This window comes from Protopterus annectens, chromosome 7.part0 (assembly GCF_019279795.1).
Source record: "Protopterus annectens isolate FY-2018-M chromosome 7.part0, PAN1.0, whole genome shotgun sequence".
In the NCBI taxonomy this organism is placed as follows: domain Eukaryota; kingdom Metazoa; phylum Chordata; order Ceratodontiformes; family Protopteridae; genus Protopterus; species Protopterus annectens.
This window is the reverse complement of record NC_056739.1, coordinates 1,201,859,645-1,201,887,578: the sequence shown is the minus strand read 5'-3', so window position 1 is coordinate 1,201,887,578 and position 27,934 is coordinate 1,201,859,645. Positions and strand designations below refer to the sequence as shown.

The 27,934-nt window shown below is 41.4% G+C and overlaps 1 protein-coding gene across 4 annotated transcripts in view; it reads left to right on the top strand.

Annotated features, from left to right (window-relative positions):
- The window catches only part of AP3B2 (adaptor related protein complex 3 subunit beta 2), a 905,004-nt gene that overhangs the window by 155,905 nt on the left and 721,165 nt on the right, over positions 1–27,934 (top strand). The window contains exon 1 of one of the 4 annotated variants that reach the window (XM_044077814.1): positions 4,338–5,075. The exons of 2 other annotated variants lie outside the window; for them this stretch is intronic. In XM_044077814.1, the coding sequence (XP_043933749.1) occupies positions 4,837–5,075 (239 nt within the window). In that variant the 5' untranslated portion in view covers positions 4,338–4,836. Of the gene's footprint in view, positions 1–4,337; positions 5,076–27,934 lie in introns of those variants that run through there. One more of the 4 variants, XM_044077815.1, reaches the window with a different exon arrangement.

The window sequence follows — 27,934 nt, the reverse complement described above, 5'->3', positions numbered from 1 at the left end:
GTAGTGCGATCTTGGAGTTAGTATATAAAATTAGCTGGGGGTGTGGGGGCACATAATATAGACCCTGTACATCATACCTACCTCTCGGCTATCCTGATTTTTGCAGAATGCTCAGATTTTTTTCCCCCATATTTTGTCGTTTCTTCATAAAAATTTGTGTTTTTCTGGCAAATCATTGAGAACTGAAGTGAATGTATGCTAATATAAAAACTTTTATTCTAGCAACTTTCTAAGTCCATAAGAGTAATATTGGGTCTATATTATATGAACAAAGTTCATATAATCGAACGTTGTAAACAGCGAAAATGCCAGACATCGAACCCTTTCCGCTAATTATATATACCAACTCCAAGATCGCACTACAGTGAGGAAAGGGCAAATTTCCCGATCTTCACTGTACCACGATCTCACAAAAAACACATCGATGTCCGGCATTTAACAACATTCAATATTTTGGACTTTTGTTCTTCTAATAGGGAGCCTTCTGGACACACAGAAAAGGCAAGGACTTTATAGGTAAAAACCTATTTCAAGTGGGTCATTACTGTAAATTCTGAACTAGAGTGAAGTTACAGAGCTGAGAATTACGTGCACTCACTAAGAATGTATTTAAAAGTAACTGCACAGAAAAAAATAACATAGTTTTAAGCTCACTTTTTTTTTTTTTTTTACAAAATCCATTCCTCACAGATTGCTTAGTTCTTATGTTCCTTTCTCACCTTTACAATTTTATGGACTTCATAAAGAGAAATCTTATCAACTTTTCTTTATAACTTACCTAGAGATTACCTAGCCATACAACTTATAGCATGTACCTACTGAGACTGTTTACTTATCTGTAACTATGTGATATGTAGTCTCTCACTGTTTTCTTCATTTTAATACAAAAGGGACCCATCCAACCATTCAATACCAAATAATGAGACTTAAATATTCTCATTCTTATCTTGATTCAACTTCAATCATTTTATACCTACGTTTGTTTGTTTTAGTACCCCTTTTGTACATAAATCCCTCTCTTGTTTTTTTTCATTATCTACATATTCCATAAAACAATTGTGTCTAACTGTTGACAGGTTTAATATGTTGGGTATCAGATTTTGGGAACCTACATTTTCTTGAGAACAATTGCTGAAACAATGTCAAAAATTAGCAGCTGTTAAAAACAGTAAGACATCTCAAGAGATATTACTGAAGTTGCTGGTTTCTATCAAATGTACCTGTTCAGGACACTGGCCTTCCTGTACACCAAGCTTCTCTGTCCTTCAGTCAGGGGAGAGGAATGGCTATAACAGCTACTCCTGTGAATTGTATAAGGCATGTAAAAGTCTTGCAGGAGGAAGGCAAAAGGATGACACAGGCAGAACTCTTAAGTATCCTCTGCAGATTCCGCAGACTTCAAATGGGCATCATCCTTCAAAAAAGAAAAGCTAAGAAAGAGATATCTGAGAATGCAAAAATAATGATTTGATTATGAATAGCAGATAATCTGGGAAGAAGTGAAGAAATATTATTTCACATAAAATGTGGTACATGATTAAACGTAAAAAAAACTGTTAAGATATGTTCATAGTTTCATAGGATGTTTCTAGGCTAATGGTCCTAGTGCCTTTACAAGCCTAGCCATGTTATACCTGTGATCCCTAACTGACTTTGGTTAGATGGTCATTATTCGCAGGGCGAGTCTATGATCAGTACTGACTGCCCCTGTCCATGAGGGACACAGGTGCCACCCCTGGGGTGAATTTAAAGTCTCACATCCAATTGTCTAGGTTGCGCTTGAATAGGATTATTGAGTAACAGCAATCTCTGGGAGATATATCTGTCTCTCCAGCATGTTCTGTTAATGTCACAGGCTAAGCTGAGATCCCTGGAGCAAGTGATTCTTGTTCTATTTGATTTGCGGATGTGCAGAATTTCCATTAGGGCAGGGTAGGGACTGCTCTGTAGATCAGGTATAAGTTGCCTCTCAGCAGCCTGTAGGATACAGCGTACACTGACAGGACATTTAGTCTTTCCATGTGGGTTAGGTTTTGGAGGCCTTGAATTTTCTTGATGAGAAACCTCTGTGGTCTCTCCAGCTGCTGCAGTTGTCTGGTGAGGTACATGTAAAAGGGAGCACTGTACCCTATTGGTAGTCTGATGAGGGTTGAGTACAGAGGAGTTATAACATCCTTAGTCTTGGATGCGATGCCCTTACTTATGAGATGTGCATTGTAGAAGGCTTTCCTTACTGCTGTGGACACATGGTGATCGAAGTTTAGATTGTTACCAACCTGTGTTCCCAAACCTCGCACTCCTGGGTTTGAGCTTAGGGGGAGTGCTGTCAATATTGTAATTTGCAGGGACTTCCTCTTTGCCAAAGGGGACACTAATGCATTTTTTTGCATTTAATTTTAGTCTGTGGCTTTGGCATCAATCATTTGTCTGTGTTAGCCCCTTTTGTAATATGTTAACATCATTTGGGGACTCAATAACTGCACCCAGTTTGCAATCATCAGCGAACTTGGTAAGCCACAGGCCATCTACTTTTCCCTGGACTTCCAAGAAATAGATTCCAAACAGTAGATGGCCGAGCACAGATCCTTGTGGTACACCACTGGTATTTGGTCTACTGGTGCAGGTGGAATCCCAAACTTTGACAGTATGCATTCTGCCAGTGAGCCATTTGGCTACCTATCTAGTGACGTATGGGTTAATCCCCAGCTGGGAGAGTTTCTCAATGATACCCAAGTGGGTGATTGTGTCAAAAGCCTTGGCTAAGTCAAGATAGCAGTATGTACTGTGCTGTTTTGTCTTCATCCAGGGCTTTGGTGACATTCTCAAAGCAGTTCACCAGGTTCAATATGCTTGACCTACCCAAACTGGGTCGGGTCAAGAGTTTGAAGGTGACCTATGTCCTTGTTGATACGGTCCATGATGATTCTTTCCATGGCCTTGCAGATAAGGCTCATGAATGAAGCTCATGAAGTTCATGAATACATGCAACAGATATAAGTTGATTTTTATGAAGGGTAGAGAAAAATTAAGAGAAAATAAATAATACTAGTGTTTCTACTAACTGTTACTATGCTTCATTGTCATGGAGGAGAGTGATGCCAGCAGCTGCTAGGAACTAAGTATTTTGGTGGGTGCAAGGACAGACTTGTGTTTACTGCTTCTGGGAGTAGGGATGGCTGCTATGAATATAGGAAATTTAGATGTTTAGCGTTATCAGCTTCTACAAACTGTGTCTTATCTGTGTGTCTTTCTGCACACTATGCCATTTAGCAAGTAAAAAAAACTTTTATTAGACCCTTAGATGCATGCCATAAACATGATAGCAAATGCTGTGAACTTTCCTTCTCTCTATGGCAGAACAAAAACAAAACTAATGTTAGCATCCATCATGAGTTGGATTGCTCTATCAGCAGGACATTCATTATGACTATACTGATGTTTGACAGTACTGTAGCTTGTTTCTATGGCTCCAGAACAGAGGGACAAATTGCTTTTTGGAGCGTTTGTGTATTTTTTCTATCTGCAGGAGGTTAAGTTAGACTTGTTAAATCCAACTATGAATGTTCTCTGTGTGAAAGACTGTTTGAGGGACAGTGCAGGGTTTAACAGCTTCTTTGAACAATCTCTTTGTGCATGGTATTCAGAGGGATAATACACACGTAGTTAGGTGCTGTGAAATGTTCCTCCCTGCAGGCAGCTAGATAGCTATTACAGATCGCAGCTGCTAAAAAATGTACATGCAGGGTAGTTAGAGGAATAGGAAATATGTTGTCAGGTGCTTTGAACTGTTAAGTTGTGCAAGGCTTTTGCAGAAATACAAGTGATATGAGATTAGGAACAGCTGTATTTCAGTATGGCATCATGCTGATAACTTGAATTTAACAGCACTTTAGTGTATTTATATTGCTTGCAGTGTGCTAGTAGACCTTTGCTTAGCTAGCTGTTACTAGTGGAAATCTGCAGCTCACATTACTCTGAAATGGAAACTGAGAGCCTGCTAGCAGTTTGCTGTGGTCCGATTCCTGATATCAAGTTTCACTAGTTGCTTTTGTTTGTCCCTGTAATGTAAATTAGTGGGTCAAAGAACTATACAAAAGCAGATGGCAGGCAGGTGAGTAGAGCAGGCGAGGATAGGAGAGCTACTGTATCCGAATCTTGGATTGCAACTGATGCTGACTCATAATACATGAGGCTGTGTCACAGAGAGAATGAGACATGGAGAAGAGTTGTGTGTTTGTATATTGGGGGCTGGGGGTGGGACTGCTAACGTGGCTGAAGGAGTAGGCTGAGCCTTGGCACAGGAAAAAGATCCTCAGACATTTCTTAGCTGACAGAGAGAGACAGAAGACGACAAGAGCAAGAATGCTTTATTGTGTGAGATTTCATTTCCTCTCCAGTACTTAACTGACTGACATAACTGGAAACAGACTAATTACATGCCAGTCCTCTCATTTCATCTCTCTGCAGCATTGTCAGGAAGCTTAGAGTTGCTGTTAGAATGGATATATGGGAGACCATCTGGAGCAGGTGCCAGCCAATCAAAGATCAGAAATATGTTTTTAACACTTTACTTGATACATTTTCATGCACTGGTATGACTAAATTAAAAGCAAGATATTAAGAATTTAAGGATTATTGGTTTTATTTTCATTCTGATCTGACAGGCATTTCAACTTTAAAGGACCTTGGGATGGCAGCATGTGAATTGTGACTACTGCCTAAGTATTAAGCATTTCATTGAATTCGGTCAAGCCAGACTCGCTTTGGTTATTTGCCTTCTGGGTCTTACATCCTCAGACTAACTATTTTGTGAGTTTTGGATATCTCTTTTTGAATATGACTGCAATGCAAAAATTCCTGAAGTTGCAGGTGAGTGCAGTAAATCTAGTGAAGCCACAAGCTCCTGAGGAAGCCAAGAGTCCTGTGTTGGCACCAGATGGGAGCCCACAAACATGGTACAATGCAGTGCAAGTCGATGAACTTCGTCTTTTAAAGTCATCCCCATCACCATCATCATCTGACCAGGAGCAAAAAACAGAGGACGGTACAGATAATGTCCAGATACACCCTTTACGGTAGGGTTATGTGTGTGTGTGTGTGTGTGTGTGTGTGTGTGTGTGTGTGTGTGTGTGTGTGTGTGTGTGTGTGTGTGTGTGTGTGTGTGGGCATGTGTGTGAGATGGGGGGGACAGAGAGACAGAAAGAGAGAGAGTAAAGGTGTTTGACTGGTGTGTACCAACCATATACATTTGTACTACTGTATGATTGTGTGTTCACAAATTGTATACAGTGCTCTGCTTGTTCATGCATTCTTGGTGAGTGCAACTCTAAGTTTTTGTGCATATATGTGCACTTATGTGAACGCTGCTCGATATATACTGTCCAGTTATGTTGACGTGTTACATTTTTGTTTAACCAAAGTTCTAGCACTGTTGAATTACAGTTTTTAATGTAGTTTATTAAATACAAGTATCTCACAAGTATTAGATATGTGAGACAAACTAGCTTCTAGCTGTATAAGCCTCACCCTGTTTACTTTACTTATTTATTTTGGGAACAGTATACACAGTGATCTGCATAGGAGTTATTGCACAGGAGTTACTTAGAAGTGTACATCAGTCCATTCGCCATCATTGTAAAAAATATAAATAACAGCAAATGTGTATGCATTCACAGAAATGGATCATATTTCTGCATATAGATCATTGTATCAGGGTAAATTAATATGTTTTTGTTTGTTTTTTGTTTTGTTTTTTTTACCATAACTTCTAAAGCAGAAAAGTATGTGCAGGGTACAAGTATTAGCCAAAGTCTTATGGTCCAGGGGCATGCAGTAATAATTGTGTCATACATACCTGACACCTTATTATTCCTGTAAAACTCAGTTTTGCGTTTTATATAACTTTTGTTTGAAGTAGAGTGGGTAAGAAAGTCATATATTTGTTCTTTATTTTGATTGAAAATATTCCTTGTGTTTGAGTTGAAACAAAAGTATATTTCTCTGTGAATTTCCAATATCACTGCTGTTTCATCTGAACTCTTTATCCAATTAAGTAGTCATTTTATGTGGTACAATAAAGTAGTTGGTCTTACTGAGTGTAATGAGCAAGCATTACAAACTAAATATGTCTTCCTAAGTTTGTGAGTTGCAAATATTTAATTTTAAGTATACTTATCTTTGGTCACCTTTAGATAAACAATACCTCTGCCACTGTATCATTCATTCCCAAAGGATGGCTCTGTGGCTCATGTGCCAAAGTTTTGCAACCACTCTCTGAAATCACCTTTCTTAATTGACTCATGCAACAATAATGGAACAGTTGATGAGGTGTCGTCTTGTAGTTGGCAAACTGAAATTTATACCCCAGTATATGGAATTCAGTAGTTACAAGGGAACATTTACCATATTTTATCTCTGGCAGTTAACTAAATAGGAATGATAGAGCTGATTGAAGGAGAGGTCGTTCTTATTTACCTTCTCCGGACTAATGTTTCATCCTGGTAAAGCCCCAAGCTGCCAGCTCCTCCCTGACCCACAGTGCACATCTTTCTATCTATTTTAATATCTTGACTACAGAGAAAGTTTCATCAGGGAGAAAAATTACCCAGGTTGCCTTTGACAGTTTGGAGCTTTTTTGCTCTTCCATTGTTGATCTTCAAAACTATGTAAGTAAATATTTTGTTTCTTTACTTCACTGTGCTTTTTCTTAAGTTTCATTTGAACATTATATCCAATGGTATTTATCTGACCTACCTGTTGAAACTAAGCCATTTTGCCTTCAGTGTGTCCATGTTCTATTAATTGTGCCTGTGATAGGCACATTCTGTCTGCTGACAGACACACACACACACCTTGTCTTTACTGTTTCATTCTGGACCATAATACTGCCCACTGGTCTGTATGTATCAGATTCAACAGCACTACAAAACTGTGCGATAAGAAAGTAATCTAAGCTGATTAAATGTCTATAACCACCTTTGTCTCCAAAATGACTGCTCCTAATGCTTGAGTTTCTATATTTGGCAATAATACTAAGCAAATAAAGTATAAATCAAAAGACAAATTTGCAAAAGAGGTATTTGCTCATTCAACAACTAAAACCTGATTGAAGTGTTTCCATTCAGACATAGATTTGAAAAGTATACAGCTATGTCTAAGGTGGAGAAAATGGTAAAATCTGTGGAGTCTCCTCCTTTGATGTTAGCAAACACCTTGGAATAAAGGGGCAGTGATAAATTAAAGCTACCCGCTTGGACTGTCGTCAGGTTGACCATGGAGATTCTCCCCTCGGTGAGGTTGAGCCCACTTCTTCCCTCCCCCATTTCAGAGATCCTTGTTATTATCATAGCTTGCTTACAACCTTCTGTTGGCTATGATTAAATGACTAGAAAATAAAATGTCTTCTATATCTCATACAGTTCTTGCACTGCCTTATGACCCACAGTTTTTTACAGAATTCCAGAACTTTCACTTTTTTTTTACAAGGCCTAGTACAGAGTCTACTGAACTGATATGTGTCTTCTCAGATTATTGGCCTTTGCCATTTTCCATCTCAAATGAGCTCCACTGAGGTTTGTACAACTGACTTCTGTATACCCAACATCAACCCAACCATTGTTTGTTTATTTGTCGGTCCATCAGGTGTCAGTACACCTGGCATCGTTCAAACTACTTTCACTGCACAAAGAGTCAGTGTTACTCATTCTGAAGTTCTCATAAATTTGTCAGAGTATAGTGATGGTGACTTCTTATCAGTTGACTGGTATTTCAATTGTAGTTCTAATACCATCTTTATTAGAGTAACAACAGAGCATGTCACCAGTGCCTGTATCCATGGCTGCTGCAGTGTAAATAGCAATAATGTCCACCTGAGTCTTATAGATTTATAGACTGCTACTAGGCTAATGACCCGGGGGCCTTTCTAAGCCTAGCCAAATTTTCCCAAAAGAATAATGATGCCCTGTATCCAAATAGGACATTGAGGGCCAGGCATTTATAAGCTACATCTGTCCATAAGGGACATGGGCACCAGGCACGTTGTAAATTCATATTCCCCATCCACTTGTCTGGGTTGTGCTTCAACTGGGTAATAGATAAACTCAGCTTCACGTGGATGGAAAGCCTTTTCCATAGGAGGGGCAGTCTCTGGGACACACATCTGTCTCTCCACCATGTTCTGGTTAAGTCATAAACAAAACTTGTCTTTCTGTTACTCTTTGTCTTACAAATATGTAGTAGATTTATAAGTGTGGGGTTTGCAGATTTCATGTAAGCCAGGCATAGATCACCCCTTAGCAATCTATAGGAGACTAAGTAGAGGGAAAGGGCTGTAAGGTGCTCTGCATTAGGCAGGTTTCTAATGCTTGTACTCTTTTTGTAAGGAACCTTTGAGTTCGCTCTAGTTTCTTACCTATGCCTGGTCAAGTATGTACCAAAAGGAAGCACTGTATTCTATGATTGGTCTGATAAGGGTGGAGTACAGTGGGATAATGACCTCTTTTAACCTAGATGCCATGCCCTTACTTATAAGTCACGCAACATAAAAGGATTTCCTCACCACTGTGGCCACATGGTGGCGACTGTCTGGCAACATTGTTAATCAGAGACAGACCTTCCTGAAGAATGCTAGTGTCTACAGGGGTGTCGATGATAACCTCCATCTTGAAATAATCTGCAAGCTTAGTCAGCCGTATACCTTCAGCATTTGCTTCTATTTCACAGAAATAGATGCCAAAAAGGAATGGGCCCAGTACCCAGCCCTGGAGAACTCCACTAGTGACTGGCCTCTTGGTTGAGGTGGCCTCACATATTCAGACCTCCTTGGTGCTATCAGTGAGCCAGTTGGCCATCCAGTGGGTGATAAAAGGGGTTATACCTAAATCAGTGAGCTTGTCTATAACGAATGAGTGGGGTATTGTATCAAAAGCCTTGGCCGGGTTGAGGTAAGCTGCATGCACAATCTTATCTTCATCCAATGCTTTGGTGACCTTCTGAAAAAAGTCCACCAGATTTAATAGGCATAACCCTCTTTAACAAAGCTAAACTGTGATGGTTCCAGAGTTTGCAGGTTAGCCATGTCCTCATTTGTCATATCCGTTGTGAAGGCTGCCAGCCCAGCCAGCTAGAATTTTTAAATAATTCTATGTCATTTGTGAATAGTAATATGATTTGTATGCTTGTCTTACAAATGTAAGAAAACTATATGTTCTGTACTGAGCTTCAAGAATGTAACCACAGTGCACCCTGCTGGAAAAGAGCAGAAATGTGTATAAACTGCATGCCTATGCAAATGTATGTGTTCATAGGTTCATAGGTTCATAGATTAGTACTAGGCTAACTGCTCTTGTGAGCCATTTTAAGCCTAGTCAGTTATCCCTTGTGAGACTCCAACCCTGCACCTTGTGTTTGTAAGGCAAACACCTTAACCATTAGGTCACCCTCCCAAGGCCGGAATATACAGAGTTAACTTGCAAACTCCAAGAAAATAAGTAGAGTTTTACAATGTTTTATAAAGTTAGTTTATCTCAGCTAAGAGACAGGATGTCTAGTGCTAGGGGTTTCTTTCTATTGTCTTGAGACAGAGATAATTACTAGGTTTCACGTGTAAAGTGTTTTTCTATTGCTCTGTGGCTTCCTAGCAGCTGTACTTCTGACAGATAAGTATTTTTCACAGACACATGTTAAATTTTATGTTCCTGTTGCCCTGGAAACTAAGGCAGAGGTGACAAGAATGATGTCATCTAGCTAACCCAGCAGTAATGAGTATTATTAATTTAAGAACTATCTCAGAGAGAAAGTCTGTGCATTTTGTATCTTGTTTTGGATCTGACAACATCCTCTCACCAGCACTTATCTTTGCTCTGTAAGTAAGACTTAGATCATAGTATTTCTCTCAGAGATAGATAGGAATATACCAAGATTAGTCTAGATGTTTTCTGTATTTATGTGAGACTGTCCTGCAATGTTGTTTTAAAGTATTTCCTGTGATTCTGAACTCTGTTGTCACTGGGCTGATTTATTAAGTATTGTCTTGTGCTTTTATTATTTATTATTAAATATATTTAAACCTTTTAATTGTGGCTGGTTTGTTAGAGATATTTAAGCTCTTAGTGTACTTGCATATGTATTTGGTGATACTGTACAGACCACTCCTAAATAGCCTTAAAAGTTCTGGTCACGCTTACCATTTGCACAACAGTAACATTACACAGTAGAATTGGTCACCGTTTGGGAAGGGCCTTGTAGTAGCCGATAAGAGTGGTTGGTGGCAACTGGTACTACCATTTAACTTGGGCAGAAGGGCGCATAGCTAGTGAGCCTGTGCTAGCCTTCCCCAGGTGTGTGTGTTTGTATATAAATCAGATCTCAAAGTGTGTGTGTGTGTGTGTGTGTGTGTGTGTGTGTGTGTGTGTGTGTGTGTGTGTGTGTGTGTGTGTGTGTCAGCTACTTGGGCAGAGACATGAAACACTGGTTGGACAGAGAGGGTGCTGGATGTTTTGGCTTGACCACTCGGCTGAGATCTTAACCCTATAGCTGTGCCAGTAGAGAGTCTTATTGGAGATCTCAAGAGAGAGGAAGAAACCAGCCCCAGACTGACTGTGACCTCTGTGTGCTCTTAAGGAAATTGCACTTTACAGTGTTTGTACTTGTCATCCTCCCAATGTGCACGTCCCTCACTAGTGTTAGTGGTGAGGATTGAGGCTGCTTGATTACTGGGCCAGTGCAGGGGCGTCACATCCATGATGATTCTTTTCATGGCCTTACATATGAGGCTGGCAAGACTTATGGGCTTGTAGTTACCCGGATCAGTGGTTGGACCTCCTTTGTGCAGGGGAATGAGTGTAGCCATCTTCCATTTCTTGGGCACAAAAACTGACTGAAGGCTTAAGTTAAAAAGTAATACAAGTGAACCAGAGAGATCCTGTTTCATGTTATTTATTAAATATTTCAGGATGTTATCAGGGTCCATCAATGCAGTGTTTTTGGTCTTGGAAAGTGCATTGATGACCTGTTCCCTAGTAATGGTTGGGGAATTGTGTTATGTGATATTTCCTTTGGAAAGTTAGGGGGAAGTGGGAGGGGAAATTTGAGTTGAACCTGTCAGCCAAAAGGTTGGCAATGGCCTCCAGTTCAGTGTGGGTGATGCCATTTAATAAGTTCTGTGCATTGTTGTATATTTCCTCTGAGATTACGGACATAGCTGTAGAAAGCTTTGTAGCCTTTGAAGTATTAATTAACCCTCTTAGCTCTCTGTTTAGATTGGTCAGGGGGCTTTTAGTATCTATGTCTTTGTTCTTCCTACACTTGGCCAAGATTTCTTTATTTTGTTGTATATATAATTGATATTGTGATTATACCAGGATGCCTTGTCTTTTGAGCTTGTCTTATTCTTAATACAGGTAGGCACCTTCGCTCTATACAGCTATCAGTATGGCTGTACAGAGATTTTGTAACTACCTCAGTGTATTCTGTAGTGTTTACTGGGTTTGGAGGTGCTTGAAATTTAGCCAAGGTGTTGCTTAGTAAACAGAGGTTAGCCTTGGAATAGTTCCTAAAGGTATTTTGTTTCTCTGGATTCCCAGACTTAATTTTTATTTCAAGTAATACTGCCTTATGGTCATATCTGATGAGCAAAGACATTACATTGGGTGAGGAACATCTGTGTCCCCGCCATGTTCGTGAGTATAAGGTCAAAGATATTTGTACCCCTGGTAGGAGAATTGACCAATGGTTCCAGGATGTTGGTATTAACAAAGTTTAGGAATTGCCGGGCTTGTGCATTAGAAGTGGTATAGGTTTCCCATCTATAGAGGGTTAGTTGGGATTCCCCATGAATAACATCTTGCTACCTTAAGTTGCACTGTTGGATCCCCCCAACTTCCTTCACCAACCTGTTCTCTATGGTTTTAATTTCTAGCATTGCATCCAGTCCATGTTGCCTCACCTACCTTAAGAAAGAGATCATCTGAGTCCTTGGATCTGGAATTTCAGTTCAACCTGAGACCAGCCAAGTACTTATAAAGAGACAAATATGTAAAGCCGGAGAAAGATCTCCATAAAGAAGACCTCAGTAATAATGGTGGTGGAGACTCATTGCAATCTCCTCCAGATTACCTCCATGTTCAGGACATTGCTACAGTTGATGCAAGAGAAAGGAGCATGGACTACTGAACTTCACTTCCTGTCCAAAACAGTGCTTCCTTTCCTGTAGGCATGCAGGATACCTCAGCAGTCCACCAATATGGTCCCATGGTCCTATCATTGGTAGATATTCTGAAAGATGCAAGCAGTGCTGCATGAGGAAACCCGGACACTGTGGCCTCTGCGTCCAGAGGTATTTTTGGTTCCAGGATACTGGCACAGCCAGCAGTGTACAGTCCAGTCCGAGACCCCAAAATATCAAAGCTTCAGCAACAGCCCTGAATTGTAAGTTAACACCACTGAGTGCAACGCTACACCACCAGACAATGACTGTAGGGTAAATGAACACCTTAGGAGGCAATTGTCAATAAGGGTGCTTAGCTATATAGTTCATGTGCTGTACTTCCACTGGGAAATGCTGGACATACTGCAGCATGTAGCTTAAGGACTTTTGTTTGCACTCCTTAAGGAGCAAATTAAGGCACAGATATTCACTTACAGGTTCATAAGTCCATTGGTAAGTACTTGGCCAGCTGCCTTGTGGGCCATTTTAAGCAATATGTTCACCAGCCTCTCTGTCCATGTGGCACATACCATGTAAGTGGCTGCTGTTGCAGTAGGAACAAGCATTGTTACATGACATCACAAATGACTGTGACTTGTGGCCTAAACTGAAGACACCAAGACAACCTTGCCGGATGCTTTGTTCAAGGCTCTACTATTTTTTGAACCAAAGATAGAGGAACACTGTAAGACAATACAGGAGAAAGAGCAAACCCTTACGGTTGTCAGTGTATGTTTTCTTCCTCCACTGTGAACCTTTTCAGGATGCAGAAGTTTAGACAGGATAATGGCACTGCAGTTACAGCACCGGGAGGCAGCTGGGTTACATAGAGTATATCCAACAACATTCCATCAAGATCTGTTGCCTGGGACAGGTACTCTGATATTATTTCAGAAGGTCATGACCAGTCTTAGGGAATGTGGCAACGTTTTTGACTCCTCAGTCAAATGCCTTTCATTATGAGTATTCAGGGGGCAAATTGGTTTCCATTTGTCTATGTAGTATGTCATCATGAAGGATAAATGGGTAAAGGAGATTTTTCCTCAGGAATGTGTTGTCCTATTTCACATTTCCCCAAAGTGCCATAAAGCTCCTTGACCGTTGTCCTGTTCCTTCAAGATTTTAAGCCAAGGAAGAAATTGTAGAAGCCCCTCAATAAAGAGATATTCAGGATGTCCCATTGTATCAGCAGTGACTTGGATGCTATTTGGATTTTATTTCAGATTGTTTTTACTTCTAAAGAAAAGAGCCTTCTTGACCATTCTTGATCTTTGTGGCTTAAACTCCTTCATCTTTAAATAGTTCTTTTCTATGATCACGCTTCATTCAGTCCTGCCATGTATAGCAAGATGAGTCTGGATGTGCCATTTATACCTAAAGGATGCCTCTTTGCATATCAGAACAGGCAGGCAGTCATGAAGATTTCAGCACATCCAACTCAAAGTCAGCCACTACCAGTTTTGAACTCTGTCTTACTGTATCATCGTAGACCTATGAGTGGTCATGAAGTAATGTCGGTAGTAGCATCCTTTTTAAACTGCAAGAAACTACACTCTTTCCTTCTCTGGAAGACTGGCTCCTCACTGCTGCTTTGGATGGTTAAGCACATCATTAAAGGGAGTCTTTGTTCCAGTTGCTGCACTTCTTTTGGGGTTGATGTAAATGAGGAAAAAAAATGCAGCTACTTCCCACATAATTAATGACCTTTGTTGTCTGCTCAACAGACAGAAAGTCTTGCACAGCCCATCTCTCCCTAGACAGGATGCTGGAAATTCCAAAAGCTACCTGTTACCTCCTGGTGGCCCTACAATCTACAGTTAAGATGAGACTGAGAGCCATCAGATTGATGGCAGCACCTATTTATGTATTGCCACATGTCAACTATTGCATGACAATACTTTTGTGGACACTAATACTACCATATGGACCACTGCAGGCTCCCATGAGGCTATCCAGAATATGTAGATTTCACTTTCCATGGTAAATTTACTCAGCTAACCTGCTGTTTGTCTTTTGCACATCATAGGCTTTGGTTATCATTGATGCATCTGCCCTTGAGTGAGGGTGGCACTACAATGGGCAGGCTATTCATGATATGGTGGCATAATCTGAGTCGAAACTGCATATCAGTTCATAGGTATATTTTAGGCTAATGACCACCAGAGCTTTTATAATCCTCATCATGCAACTCAGTCCAGTTGTGTCCCCATGTACCTCAGACGTCTATTGGGAGGAGTATGTTAGTTTGGAGGTGGCTAACACTTGTGGGAGTAGTATGTTAGTTAAGTAATATTTTACTTACTGTCTGCCTTTGTCTATCAGAAACATGGGGGGCAGGCCTGGGGTGAGTTTACAATTTCTCAGCCAATGTTCAAAGTTATGTTTCAATAGGGTCAGGGATAAACTATGCTTCACATGGATGGGGAGTCTGTTCCATAGTGTGAGGATCCTTTGAGACACCTATCTGTCTCACCAGCAAGTTCTATTTATGTCTCAGGCAAAGTTTAAATCATTGGAGCTAGTGTTTCTAGTGGTGTTTGTTTTGCAGATGTGCAAATGATGCATCAGGGCTGGATCTGGGGATTCGTTAAATGCCAGGCCTAGATCACCTCTCAGTAACTTGTCACAGACTGAGTATAGATAGGGCCTTAAGGTGATCTGTGTAGGACAGTGTGCTAATACCCTGGATTTTCCTGGTGTTGAATCTCTGTGGATGTTTCAACTGTTGAAAATTCCTGTTCAGGTACATGCCAAAGGGGGCATTGTTCTCACTGATGGGTCTGATACGGGCCAAGTAAACCAGTACTATAGCTTCCTTGGACCTGGATGGTAAACACTTACTTAGACGTTGGCCAACGTAGAATGACTTTCTTACTGTTTTGACCACATGTTAGTCGAAGGCCAGATTACTGTCTGCAAATGTTCCCAGATCCCTAACTACTAGGTCATCTCTTATGGGTGTTTTATTGATGGAGTCATTACCCTGGGTTGACAGGTTCCCAAAGAGCACTATAATGCATTTCTTGGCATTGAGTTTTAAACCATGGCTTTAGTGCCAGTCATTTGCCTGTGTTAGACCATCTTGCAGGATGATAGTGTCATGGAGGGAATCTGTGATAGCTCCCAGTTTACATTTATTCGCGAACTTGGTGAGCCAGAGGTACTTGACATTAACTTTGACTTCTGAGAATTAGATGCCAAACAGGAGTGGACCAAGCATGGATCTCTGAAGTACTTCACTAGTGATTTGTCTCTTGATGAAGGCGGTCTCATCAGTCATGACTTCTTTGGTTTGTGAGTCAGCTGACAATCCAGTGAGTTATGTAGGGATTTATGACTAGTTAGGTGAGTTCGGTAACAATGCTTGATTTGGGGAGTGTATTGAATACTGTAGCCAGGCCAAGGTAGACAGTATGCACCACCTTGCCCTCATCCACTGCCTTGGTGACCCTCTCAAAGATGTCTGCCAGGTTAAGTAAGTGAGACCTTCCCTTGACAAAGCCAAACTGGAAAGGGTCCAGTGTCTGTAGGTTGCCAATGTGCTTTCTGATCATTTCCATGATAATTCATTCTATGGCTTTGCATATTAGACTTGTCAGACTGATGGGTTTTTAGTTTCCATGGTCAGCTGATGAACCACACTTTTGAAGAGAGATGACTGTTGCAGTACTCCACTTACTTGGTATTTAACATGTTTTGAGGCTGTAGGTGAAATGCACCCAAGTAGTCCTGAAAGGTCATGTTTTAAACTGTTTAGGAAGCAACCTGGGATATTATTTGGGTCCATTTAAGAAGTGTTTTTGGCTCTGGAAAGCACTGCCAAGACCTGCTTCCTGTTTTTCAATTTCTCCAAATCTTTTGGGTTTCTAATTCCATGACAGGAGTGGACCCCATCCCTAAGTCAAAGTATGATTAAAGTTCATGAAATTAGTATTGTTTCAATCTTTGATGTCAGCCAGAAATGCTCTTAGCAGTACCCACAATGTGCCCAGTAATAACTCCTTCTGCAATTCGCACAGGATTACATGTATTGGTAACATATCTAAATATGATTGTAGATTCGTTTTTATAAGACCCATTGCTCCTACTACTATTGGAACTGTCTGGGTATCTTTCTTTCACATTGCTCTTATTTCTGCCTGCAGATCCTGATATTTTATGACTTTGTGTGTCTCTCTCTCTGTACGCAATACACTGTAGTCACTGGGTGTGGTGATTTCAATGATCAATGCTACTTTTGTCTTCTTTTCATGGACCACTGTATCCAGTTTTCTAGCATCTGTCTTCTAAACTGTTGGTAATGGATGGTCCCATGTGATCTAAACTTCATTATTTTCTATGATACTTTGTAGCTCGTTTCCAGTGTTTTTCAGCTACTTCAATACCATAATATTTGCACAATCCCCAGTGCAACAGTCCTGCCATATTATTATACCTTTCAGTATACAGTCCTTCTGCCATTAATATGTCTCAACCAACAACAAGGTGTGCGCCTGTTTCCAATTTGGTCTTACAGAACCTACGTTTGTCTGTTTCTCTCACATGTTCAATGGACTTTGTAAACCAGGGTGTATGCAGCCCACTGTATGAACACCTACATAAATGCATGGAACTAGCCATACCCAAAAGAGCAAAGATGCTCTCCTCCAAAAAAAGGAAGGCAATCTGGTAGTCCCCTGCCATTTATAAACTCTACAACAGAAGGAAGAAACTGCTGCAGAAAAAGGTGAAGTCCCAAGACTGGAAAAACTCCCTTTATTAGCCTCAACAAAAGTTGAGATCACTCATCAAAACCTCTAAAGTCAGCAATGAAGGCAGAATTGCAGCAGATACTAAAAACAACCACAAAGCCTTCAACAGTTATATCAAGAATCTCCACGGCAATACCCAGGTTTGCTCTGAGTTACTGCACAATGGTGCCTCCTATACTGAGCCAACAGATATTGCTAACATGCTGGCCGACAGATTCAGTGCCAACTTTACCCCTATCTCCCCCCCAAAGGACCAATCACAATACCGGAGGAATGCCAGGAATCCAGCATTACTGCAGCACAGGTTAAAGCTGCATTGTCCAAGGCCATGAATACAGCTTCCATGGGACCTGACAATATCCCTGGATGTGTTCTACATGAAAGTGAACTGGCACCACATCTGTGTGTCCTGTTCAGTCACAGCCTCACTTCAGGCTTTATCCCTACCGAATGGCCCACTGCTACAGTCATCCCTCTCCATAAAGGGGAGTGACTATAGAGCCTGGGAATTATTACCCCATTAGCCTGATGAGTCTATGTAAGGCTATGGAGTGCATCATCATGGAACTAATTATCAAGGATATAGGGAATCTCCAAACTCTAAATCCCACGCAATTTGGTTTTGTGAAAGGTAGATCATGCCTGCTCAACCTGGTTAACTTCTTTAAGTCAGTCACCAGAGCTGTGGATGAGGGCAAGGCAGTTCATACAGCCTACCTTGATCTGGCCAAGGCCTTTGATACCATTACCTACTCAGGAATTATTGATAAACTCACCAAACTAGGCATCAACCCCTATATCACTAGGTGGGTTGCAAATTGGCTCACAGATAGAACACACAGTGTGAAAGTAGTGGACTCCAAGTCAGACTGCCGACCAGTCATGAGTGGAGTCCCACAGGGATCAGTCCTGGGTCCTCTGCTGTTTGGCATCTACTTCTCAGAAGTCCAGGCCATCACAGAGGGACTCTGGCTGACCAAGTTTGCAGATGACTGCAAGCTGGGAGCCATTATTAATTCCCCAAGTGATGTAGACATCCTACAGAAAGGCCTCACTGAGACCAATAACTGGTGTCAAAACCATGGCCTTAAACTTAATGCCAAAAAGTGTGTTGTCATCCCCTTTGGGAAAAACTCAGTTCCCACTAATTACCACATCGAGGGGAGCCCACTGAACACTGAAGGTGTTATAAGAGATCTGGGGACACAGGTGGACAGCAACCAATCCTTCGACCACCACATTGCCACTGTGGTCAGAAAGTCCTTCTATGTGGCACATCTTATTAGCAAGGGGTTTGCATCCAGGAAGAAAGAGGTCATCATCTCTATCCACTCTTCCCTCATTAAGCCAGCCATAAAGTATAATGCCCCATTTGGCATGTACTTTACTAGACACATGCAACAGCTGGAAAGGCCACAAAAGTACCTCACAAAGAGGATCCTAGGCCTTAAACACATGTTCTACATGGACATACTCAAAAAACTCCAGCTATTCTCTGTCTCATATTGTCTACTAAGAGGCAATCTCTGCTTGACTTACAAATCCATGTCTGACCCAGCTCTGTTAGAAATGCTACATCTAAAGAAATCCCAGTCGCTCCACACCACACACTCCAGAGACCTCAACCTCATTACCACAATCAACAGAACATGCTGAAGGGACAGGTTCATAACCTAGAGACTGCCCATGCTCTGGTATAGACTTCCCATACGTGTCAATCAGAGCACCTCACTGGCCCTCCTCAAGAGAAATCTTAATGAGTGGATGGGAAATAGAAATTTCACCCTGAGGACCACTCCAGTGGCTCTACTTGATAGAGGCACTGGGAACTAATGTCAGGCGGCACAATGCCAGGACACTTCTATGGGATAGGCTTGTAAAGGCTCCAGGGCCATTAGCCTAGTACACACCTATCAACCTATGAACTGTCTTGGGCCACCAATATTAACCTTTCATCTCTTGGTTTAAATTCGCCTCTCCTTAACCATTCCTGCATTCATTCCTGATCAACATGAGGTTCTTCCAAAAGTTTTCTATACTTGCAACTACATTTATGCTTTTTCTACATTTCTTGCCTTCTCATCTGGTCCTTCACCTTATTATTCTTTCTTTTGTTTTTTGGCACATTCAGTTGCTGCCTGATTTTTATCTTCTTCTAGTTTGATTTCCACTCCTGCTTGATGCCGATATGCTTCTGCTAGATTAAGCAGCAAAGTCATCTTAGATTTTTATTCTCCTCATGTTATAAAACATTCACTACGTTTGGGTCTTGTGAGGTAAGCAGATATGTGTGGAGTCCCACGATTGCAAATCTATACAATAATAAATCAGTTTCAAGGAGGCCCATCCCTCCTTTGGAATGGGGGTATATAATCTTGGTATGCACTGATTTTTATAAATCATTTGGTGAGCATGAAGCATCCATCTTGTTTCCTATCTAATCTATCTAACACTTTTTTGGGGCCAGTCAGTCACTCCAAAACTGTAAGGACAGGAAGAGCAAATTGGTTTATAGCTTGGATTTTGTTCCTAGATATAAATGCTGTTTTCAGGATTAATTTAAGTCTTCTAAAGTATTCCTTACTAGTTTTATTTGTGTTTGTTCATGTTTAATTGTTGATCCTTCATCAGTTCCGAATTATTTGTACACTCCCTCTAGCTCGTTCTTTTATATATCACATTCTTGTCCCAAACTGATGTTTTCCTGCTTTAAAAGTTGCTTTTGCACATTTATCAAGCCCAAATGACATTCTTATATCATCTGAAAGTTTTAACAACTTGCAGTTATACTTTCAGTTGCTTATCTGATAAGTTATACACATTTAAATCATCAACAAAGGGAAGATGAGAAGTCTTTACACTTTGTTGTTTTCTAGCAGCTACAACAGGGGGGGGGCATCCTCCCCCTGGGCCTGGCCTGACCCCATTGTAGGAATGTTTCTGTATTTTGAGGATTCTACACTGCCATCTTTTCCACTCCTGGCACCACTGTGCCTACCAGGATTGGGCACTTTTTTATCCTGGGTCTTGTGCACCCAGCTATCTTTTTTCATTTTTAATTTGCTTCTGTTCATGATATGCACTATATAAATGCACTCTATATATCAGTGTTATCTTGGTGAGATTTTGTGAAAAAGGGGGTCCACCTCGTGAAGGTACTCACCAAGACTTGAGGATGAATTCAGTTTCAGCAATAATACTCTCCTTTTCTTGTAGAATGATCATCTCTCCATTCTATCCTGTTTTGTTTTTTTGTTTTTTTAATTTCTCCATATCTTTTTGGTTTCTAATACCATGACTGGAATGGACCCCATTCCTAAGTCAAAGTACAATTAAAGCTTATGAAATTAGTATTGTTTCAATCTTTGATGTCAACCAGGAGTGCTCTTGGCAGCACCTGCAATGTGCCCAGTAATGGCTCCTTCTGCACAATTTGTATGGTGTTACATGTATTGGTAACATATCTAAATACTATTATAGATTCTTTTTTATAAGACCCATTGTTTCTAATACTATTGGGTCTGTCTGGGGATCTTTCTTCCACATTGCTCTCATTTCTGCCTGCAAGTCCTGATATTTTGTAACTTTGTGTCTCTGTATGCAAGAAACTGTAGTCACTGGTAGTGGTGATTTCAATGATCAATGCTAGTTTTGTGTTCTTTTCATAGACCACTCTATCCGTTTTTCTAGCATCTGTCTTTTGAACTGTTGGTAATGGAGGATCCCATGTGATGTAGATTTCATCATTTTCAGTAATGCTTTGTGGCTCATGTTTCCAGTGATTTTCAGCCACTTCAGTACCATAATGTTTGCACAATCCCCAGTGCAACAATCTTGCCACATTATTATGCCTTTCACTACACAGTACTTCTGCCATTCGTATGTCACAACCAGCAACGAGGTTTGTGACTGTTTCCAATTCGATTTTACAAAAACTACATTTGTCTGTTTCTCCTACATGTTCAATGGACTTTGTAAACCAATGTGTACGCAGCCCACTGTCTTGGGCCACCAATATTAACCTTTCATCTCTTGGTTTGAATTTGCCTCTCCTTAACCATTTCTGCGTTCATTCCTGATCAACATGAGTTTTTTCCAGAAGTTTCTATACTTGCAACTATATTTTTGCATTTTCCACATTTCTTGCCTTCTCATCTGGTCCTTCGCCTTATATTCATTCTTTTGTTTTTTGGCACATTCAGTTGCTGCCTGATTTTTATCTACTGGTTTGATTTCCATTCCTGCTTGACACAGATATACGTCTTCTAGATTAAGCAGATAAGTCATCTTAGATTTTTCACCTCAGATTTCAAAACTTTCACTATGTTTAGGTCTTGTGAGGTCAGCAGATATGTGTGGAGTCCCACGATTGCAAATCTATACATGTAATCAATTTCAAGGAGGCCCATCCCTCCTTTGGAGCAGGGAATATATATATTCTTGGTATGCACTGATTTTTATAAATCATTTGGTGAGCATGAACCATCCTTCTTGTTTTCCTGTCTTATCTATCCAACATGTTTTGGGGCCAGTCAGTCACTTCAAAACTGTAAGTTAGGACATAAGAGCAAATTGGTTTATAGCTTGTATTTTTCCCAGATGTCAGCTGTTTTCAGGATTAATTTAAGTCTTCTAAAGTATTCCTTACTAAGTTTTATTCGCATTTTTTCATGTGTTATTGTTTATCCTACATCAATTTCCCTTTTATATGACAATCCTGCCCCAAACTGATGATGTTCTTCATCTCACATTGCTGCAGTCCTTACACTTGGGTAGTCCGCTGTCCTCGGTCGGCCCGAATATCAAAGTATAAGGCTGACGTCGGTCAAGGCGCATTAGACTGACATCAGGACGTCAGGGTACAAATGCGCATGACCGACGTCATATCCTCAGTCTTTTTTGCCGCATGGTCCGATGCAGAAGCAGCGTTACAAGTGCCGGTTGGCGTTCTGAAATTTTTCGAATTCGGAGTTTCAGACCGAGTCAAAGTTGGCTAAGTACCCCGTTGGGGAATATTTTAGTTTTTTCTTGCCTCAGTGGTTTACCGGATGTCAGAAAAAGTGAATAACTGTATTTCTTGTGGGAAACAGATACCGCATAGAGATTATCATACTTTGTGTATTCCTTGTTTAGGGCCTGAGCACGACGTTGTTGGGTGTCGCTTTTGTGCTAGATTCAATAAGCGCACTATTAAGAGAAGGTTAGATTGTGCCAGGTTAGTCTTCGGAAGCGGTGCAATTATAATATGCCGTCGGGTGCTCCGACGCCCGCTTCTTCGAAGAAGCACAAGGACAAGGCAGCTAAGCCTAGGCTAGAAGAACCGTCCGTACCGGACGCCGGTTCTTTAGAGGTGTCGGTGGAGCCGGGGGTTCCCGGAGGTTTCTCTGGAGTCCCAGGGGAGACTTTGTTATTGCAGGATGTGGCCTCTCAGGAGGCAGGTCAGGCTGAAGGGGCTTCTCAGGTTACTGTACTCCCTTCCCTTCCTAGGGTGGTTAGGCCCTCGCCTTCTGTTTCCAAGGCTTCTCCCAGAGGCAGGCCAGGTTTAGCTTCAGTTGGTGTCACCCTGGTTCTTCAGGTTCTGTGCCCAAGAAGCATATGCTTAAAATGGCAGAAGATTTGATTACTTTGATTAGAGGTTCTTTGCCCCTCCTGATAAGAGACCTAGGGTGGAACCTGAGTTGGGGAGTTTTGAGCAGGCTTCGGATGTTTCAGAGTCTTGACTGAAGACTTGCAGGAGTATTCTCCTTATTCTGATTCTGATGTGGATGATTCTACTCCTTCTGCTTCTCCTCCTGAGGATTTTTCTTTTCAGAGACTCTTCATTCCATGAGGGAGCATTTTAAGTGGGAAGGTCAGGACTTCTCTGATTCCAGGAAAAGGCTTAGGGAATTTTTGTTTTACCCCAGCATAGGCCTTTGGCTATACCTCCTGTTCTGGATGTTGTGGAAGATGTGTTTGCAGAGGCTTCTCTTAATCCTGATTCTTTGCCTCCTGCTCCTGTTAAGCCGGATAGGTATTACAGGGTGCCTGAAGCTCATAAGTATCTTAAGAGTCCTAGGGCGGACCCAGAAACTGTTAGTCAGGGGCCTAAGGGTGTTAAGGCTTCTGTTGTTAAAAATCCGGTTCCTCCAGATAAAGAGGCCAGGGCTTTGGATAGATGGGGAAAGAAAGTCTATACTTCTTCCACCCTAGCTATGAGGGCTTTGAATTGCCAGTTTCACATGTTGAAATACCAAAACTATCTGCTTTCTCAATTGAAGTCTAAGGTAGATGCTCTGGCGGAAGGTATTGAGTGTAAAGGGTTACAAGATTTAGTACATGTTTCTGAACAGGTGGGTAAGCATTCTTTGCAATGTGGTTTTGATGCTGTACAGGCCTCGTCTAGGGTGGCTGCCACTGGGTCAGTTCTTCGCAGGCACGCCTGGCTGAGGGATCAGAATTTGTCTGACCATGTTAAGACAAGGATTTTAGATGCTCCTTTACAATCTGATGTGTTGTTTGGTTCACCTGTTGAGGCAGTCTTAAAGAAAATGGAAGACAAGGCTAAGTCTATGCAGACTGTTAAAGATTTTTTGCAGGTTCAGCCTCCGAAGTTTAGTAGAAATTGGCCTACCAAGGGGTGGACGTATCCTTCTTATGATTCCCAGTCTAGGGGTAGATCTAGACGTGGTAGGGGCAGAGCTCAGGGCTCTTTCAGGCCTAGAACAGGGAGTTCACCTGCACAGTCTTCGGGTGAGGGCAGGGGTCAGTCCTTTCGTAAACAGACCCAATGACCTACCTTTTCAGCTGCCAGAGCCTTCTCGTCTGGCAGCACCTTTGGGAGGAAGGTTGGCACTTTTCAAGGAAAATTGGAGTTTAATTACCCAAGACAGATGGGTGTTGGATATCATACACCAAGGTTACAGGTTTTATTTCCATACCTTGCCTCCTTTCAAAGGCATGCCAGACGTTCCTCCTCAGCAAAGAATAGAGGCTCACAAACAAATTTCTCTGTTACTTCAAATAGGGGCCATACAGCCGGTCCCTATGCCAGAAGTGGGCCTAGGATTTTATTCTCGCCTGTTTCTAGTACCAAAAAAGGGGAACACGTGGAGACCAATTTTGGATTTATCTATCCTCAACACTTATCTGGACATTCCCAAGTTCAAAATGTTGACGTTACAACAGCTTTTACCTCTGCTGGGCAAAGATCATTGGATGGTAACTTTGGATCTCAAGGAGGCTTACCTTCATGTTCCTATCAGACTGAGTTGCAGAAAGTATCTGCGTTTTCGGGCTGGGACTTCTCATTATCAGTTCTCTGCATTGCCCTTTGGCTTATCTACTGCGCCCAGAGTGTTCACGAAAGTTCTGGCTCCAGTGATAGCTTTCTTCAGGCTAAAAGGAATACAGATCTATCCTTATTTGGACAATTGCCTGATTCTGGCTCAAGGAAGGGACGAGCTTCTTCATCATTTGGAATATGTGATAGCAGTGCTAAGATGCCTGGGGTATTCTGTGAACGAAATAAAGTCCAGTCTAGTACCCTCTCAGGACATGTGCTTTCTGGGTGTAAGACTGAATACAGCATCCCAGATGGCCTTTTTGACCCCGGACAAACAAAAGAATCTTTCCCTTTACTTTCATCAATTGTCTCATCAGTCCAGGCTGACTGCAAGGACAGTCCTTCAAGCCTTGGGGTTCATGGCATCTTGTATTCTGGTGCTTCCCAATGCCAAACTGCATATGAGGAAGCTACAATGGTATCTCAAGAACGTATGGACACAGCACTGCCAGGATCTGGACACTGTCATTCAAATAATACCTTGCATTCAAAAGGAATTTTTGTGGTGGGCTCAGGAATGTCACCTAAACAAGGGACTCTCTGTGACCCGGCCAGAGGCGAGTCAGATTCTAACGACAGATGCCTCAGACAAAGCTTGGGGAGCTCATCTAAATGGAAAGTGGATACAAGACAAGTGGCCTGCCAGACTACTACATCTACATATCAACTTGAAGGAGATGTTAGCAGTCCAGTTTGCATTAATAGCTTTCAATGATTTACTTCTTCCAGGGCAGGTGTTGATTCTAACAGACAACACAACTGTCATGTGGTACATCAACAAGCAAGGGGGAACACATTCTTATCCTCTATGCAGGCAAGCAATGATTTTGTGGGAGACTGCTCTCAGTTTACAGCTACATCTTCAGGCAAGGTTTCTGCCGTGAGCACAGAACTCCTTAGCAGATGTGTTGAGCAGACGAATTATGGATCCCCACGAGTGGAAATTGGATCCTCATGTATTTCAGAAATTGACAGTGTCATGGGGAACTCCAGACATAGATCTGTTCGCTTCTCCACTAAACCACCAGCTGCCAAAGTTTTGCACGAAAAGGTTTCATCCCACAGCTTGGAAAGTGGATGCTCTTTCTTTCAATTGGAGCAATCTTCATGTGTATGCCTTTCCACCTCTGCCTCTCCTCCCAAAGGTACTTCTAAAGGTCAGACAGGACAAGCCAAAGATGATTTTAATAGCTCCAGATTGGCCTCGACAGCACTGGTACCCATTACTGAGAAGTCTGGTATGGGAGCCTCCATGGCCTTTGCCTTCGATTCCACACCTGTTGTCTCAGGAGGACAGTCATTTACTCAATATCAAGCTTCACTCTCTTCACCTAACAGCCTGGCATATTCTGTTTTGAACCATAGAAGGTCTCAACTTCCACAGCAAGTTTTGAATGTTATTTTGGAAGCTAGAAGGCCTAGTACAAGGAAAGTGTATGCAGATAAATGGAAGAGATTTTTATTTTGGAGTGCAGCAAAGGGTTTTGATGTTTCTGAGCCTAATTTAAGTATGGCTCTTCAATATCTTACTGAGTTACTGGACAAAGGTTTGTCCTTCTCTTCTATTAAGGTTCATGCTGCAGCAATTTCAGCTCACTATGATTGTGACCCACCATTGTTTTCTCATCCTTTGTTCAAGCAATTTCTTAGAGGGGCAAAGAATATAAGACCCCCACGTAGAGCTCCTACTCCTGCTTGGGATCTCAATTTTGTGTTGGAGAAACTCACTCTACAACCTTTTGAGCCTGCAGCTACTACCGAGTTGAAATATTTATCATGGAAGACTGCTTTTGTTGGCCATTACCTCTGCAAGAAGGGTTTCTGAATTGCAGGCCCTTATGGCGGTTGAGCCTTTCTTAATTTTCCATAAGGATAGGGTATCTTTGCGTACTAATCCTTCCTTTATGCCTAAAGTGGTTTCTAGTGTGGCTTTAAACCAAACTATTCATTTGCCTACTTTTATGCAAATCCCCAAAATAAAGAGGAAAAGATTTTGCACACTTTAGATGTACACAGGCAGCTGCGATATTATTTGAGCAGAACTAAAGGGTTCAGGCAGTCTCAGCAGTTATTTGTTTCTTTTGCTTTGAGTTCTCAGGGCAAGCCTGTGTCAAAACAAACTATTTCTAAGTGGATTGGGTTTTGCATTGCTTTCTGTTATTCCCATCATGGCAAGGAGATTCCAGCTGGGATTAGGCCTCATTCCACTAGGGCTACTGCCACTTCGACAGCTTTTTTAAGGGGGGGTGGCAACTAAAGATATTTTGGAGGCAGCTACTTGGAGTTCAGTGCATACTTTCTCTAAGCATTATCACCTTCCACTTTACTCTAAATCTAGGGCTGGTTTTGCCACTGCTATTTTACAGGGCATTTTGGCAGCTCCTACTGCTTTATAGTTTGCCATCCTCCCTTACCTCTGCTTTGGGATTCTACCCAAGTGTAAGGACTGCAGCAATGTGAGATGAAGAACATAGTACAGTTTTGTACCTACCTTAAATGTAGATGTTCGAAGATCCACATTGCTGCAGTCCAATTTACCCTCCCTCCTTCCCCTCTGTAGTTAGAGGCGGTTGTGTGGGTTGGGTTGTATATATTGTGTATATTGTATATATGGTACATATTATTAGTGCAAGGGTGGTTGGTTGGTTGTTTGCTGTCTTTTGGTTTTGACCTTTCTTTTAGGGTCTTCTGACATCTGGGGCAAGAAAAGACTGAGGATATGACGTCGGTCATGCGCATTTGTACCCTGACGTCCTGATGTCAGTCTAATGCGCCTTGACCGACGTCAGCCTTATACTTTGATATTCGGGCCGACCGAGGACAGCAGACTACCCAAGTGTAAGGACTGCAGCAATGTGGATCTTCGAACATCTACATTTATGGTAGGTACAAAACTGTACTTTTTCCTGGTGCTGCAGTTTTCCTGCTTTATAGGTTGCTTTTGCACATTTATCAAGAGCAAATGACATTCTTATATCATCTGAAAAAGTTTTGACAACTTGCAGTTCTGCTTTCAGTTCCTGATGAGTTATACAGTTTTAAATCATCAACAAAGAGAAGATGAGAAGTCTTTACACTTTGTTGTTTTCTAGGAGCCAAATTATAGCCATGCCCTAAGCTGTTAAGTAGACAGCTTAATGGGTTAAGGGCAAGACAGAATATCAGCAGTGACAGAGAGTCCCCCTTTAATATCCCCCTCTGAATTTTTATCCCTGGGATAATAATTTGTCCTTCATCATGGCTTAATTGCAAAGTGGTCTGCCACTGTTTCATGGTCACTGTAATGTAGTCGATCAGGGTAGGGTGTATCTTGTACATTTTAAGCACTCTTTTATCCATGAATGTGGGATACTATCAAATGCTTTTTTGTAGCCAATCCATGCCATACTTAGATTCTTCCCCTTTTTGCGTTCTGCACTATGACTTTATGTAACAACAAATGATCCTTTGTTCCATATGACTTTCTTTTATTGATCTTTTATTTTACTGCCATAATTGAGTTTTCTTCTAAATGAGCATAAACTCTCAATCATCAATACCCGTGTGTAGTTTATATGTCGTTGGAAGGTAAATTATCGGTCTATAATTTTTAGGGTAGCTCGCAGGTTCACTATTATCCTGCTGATAGATGGGGGTGATGACTAATAGAAACAA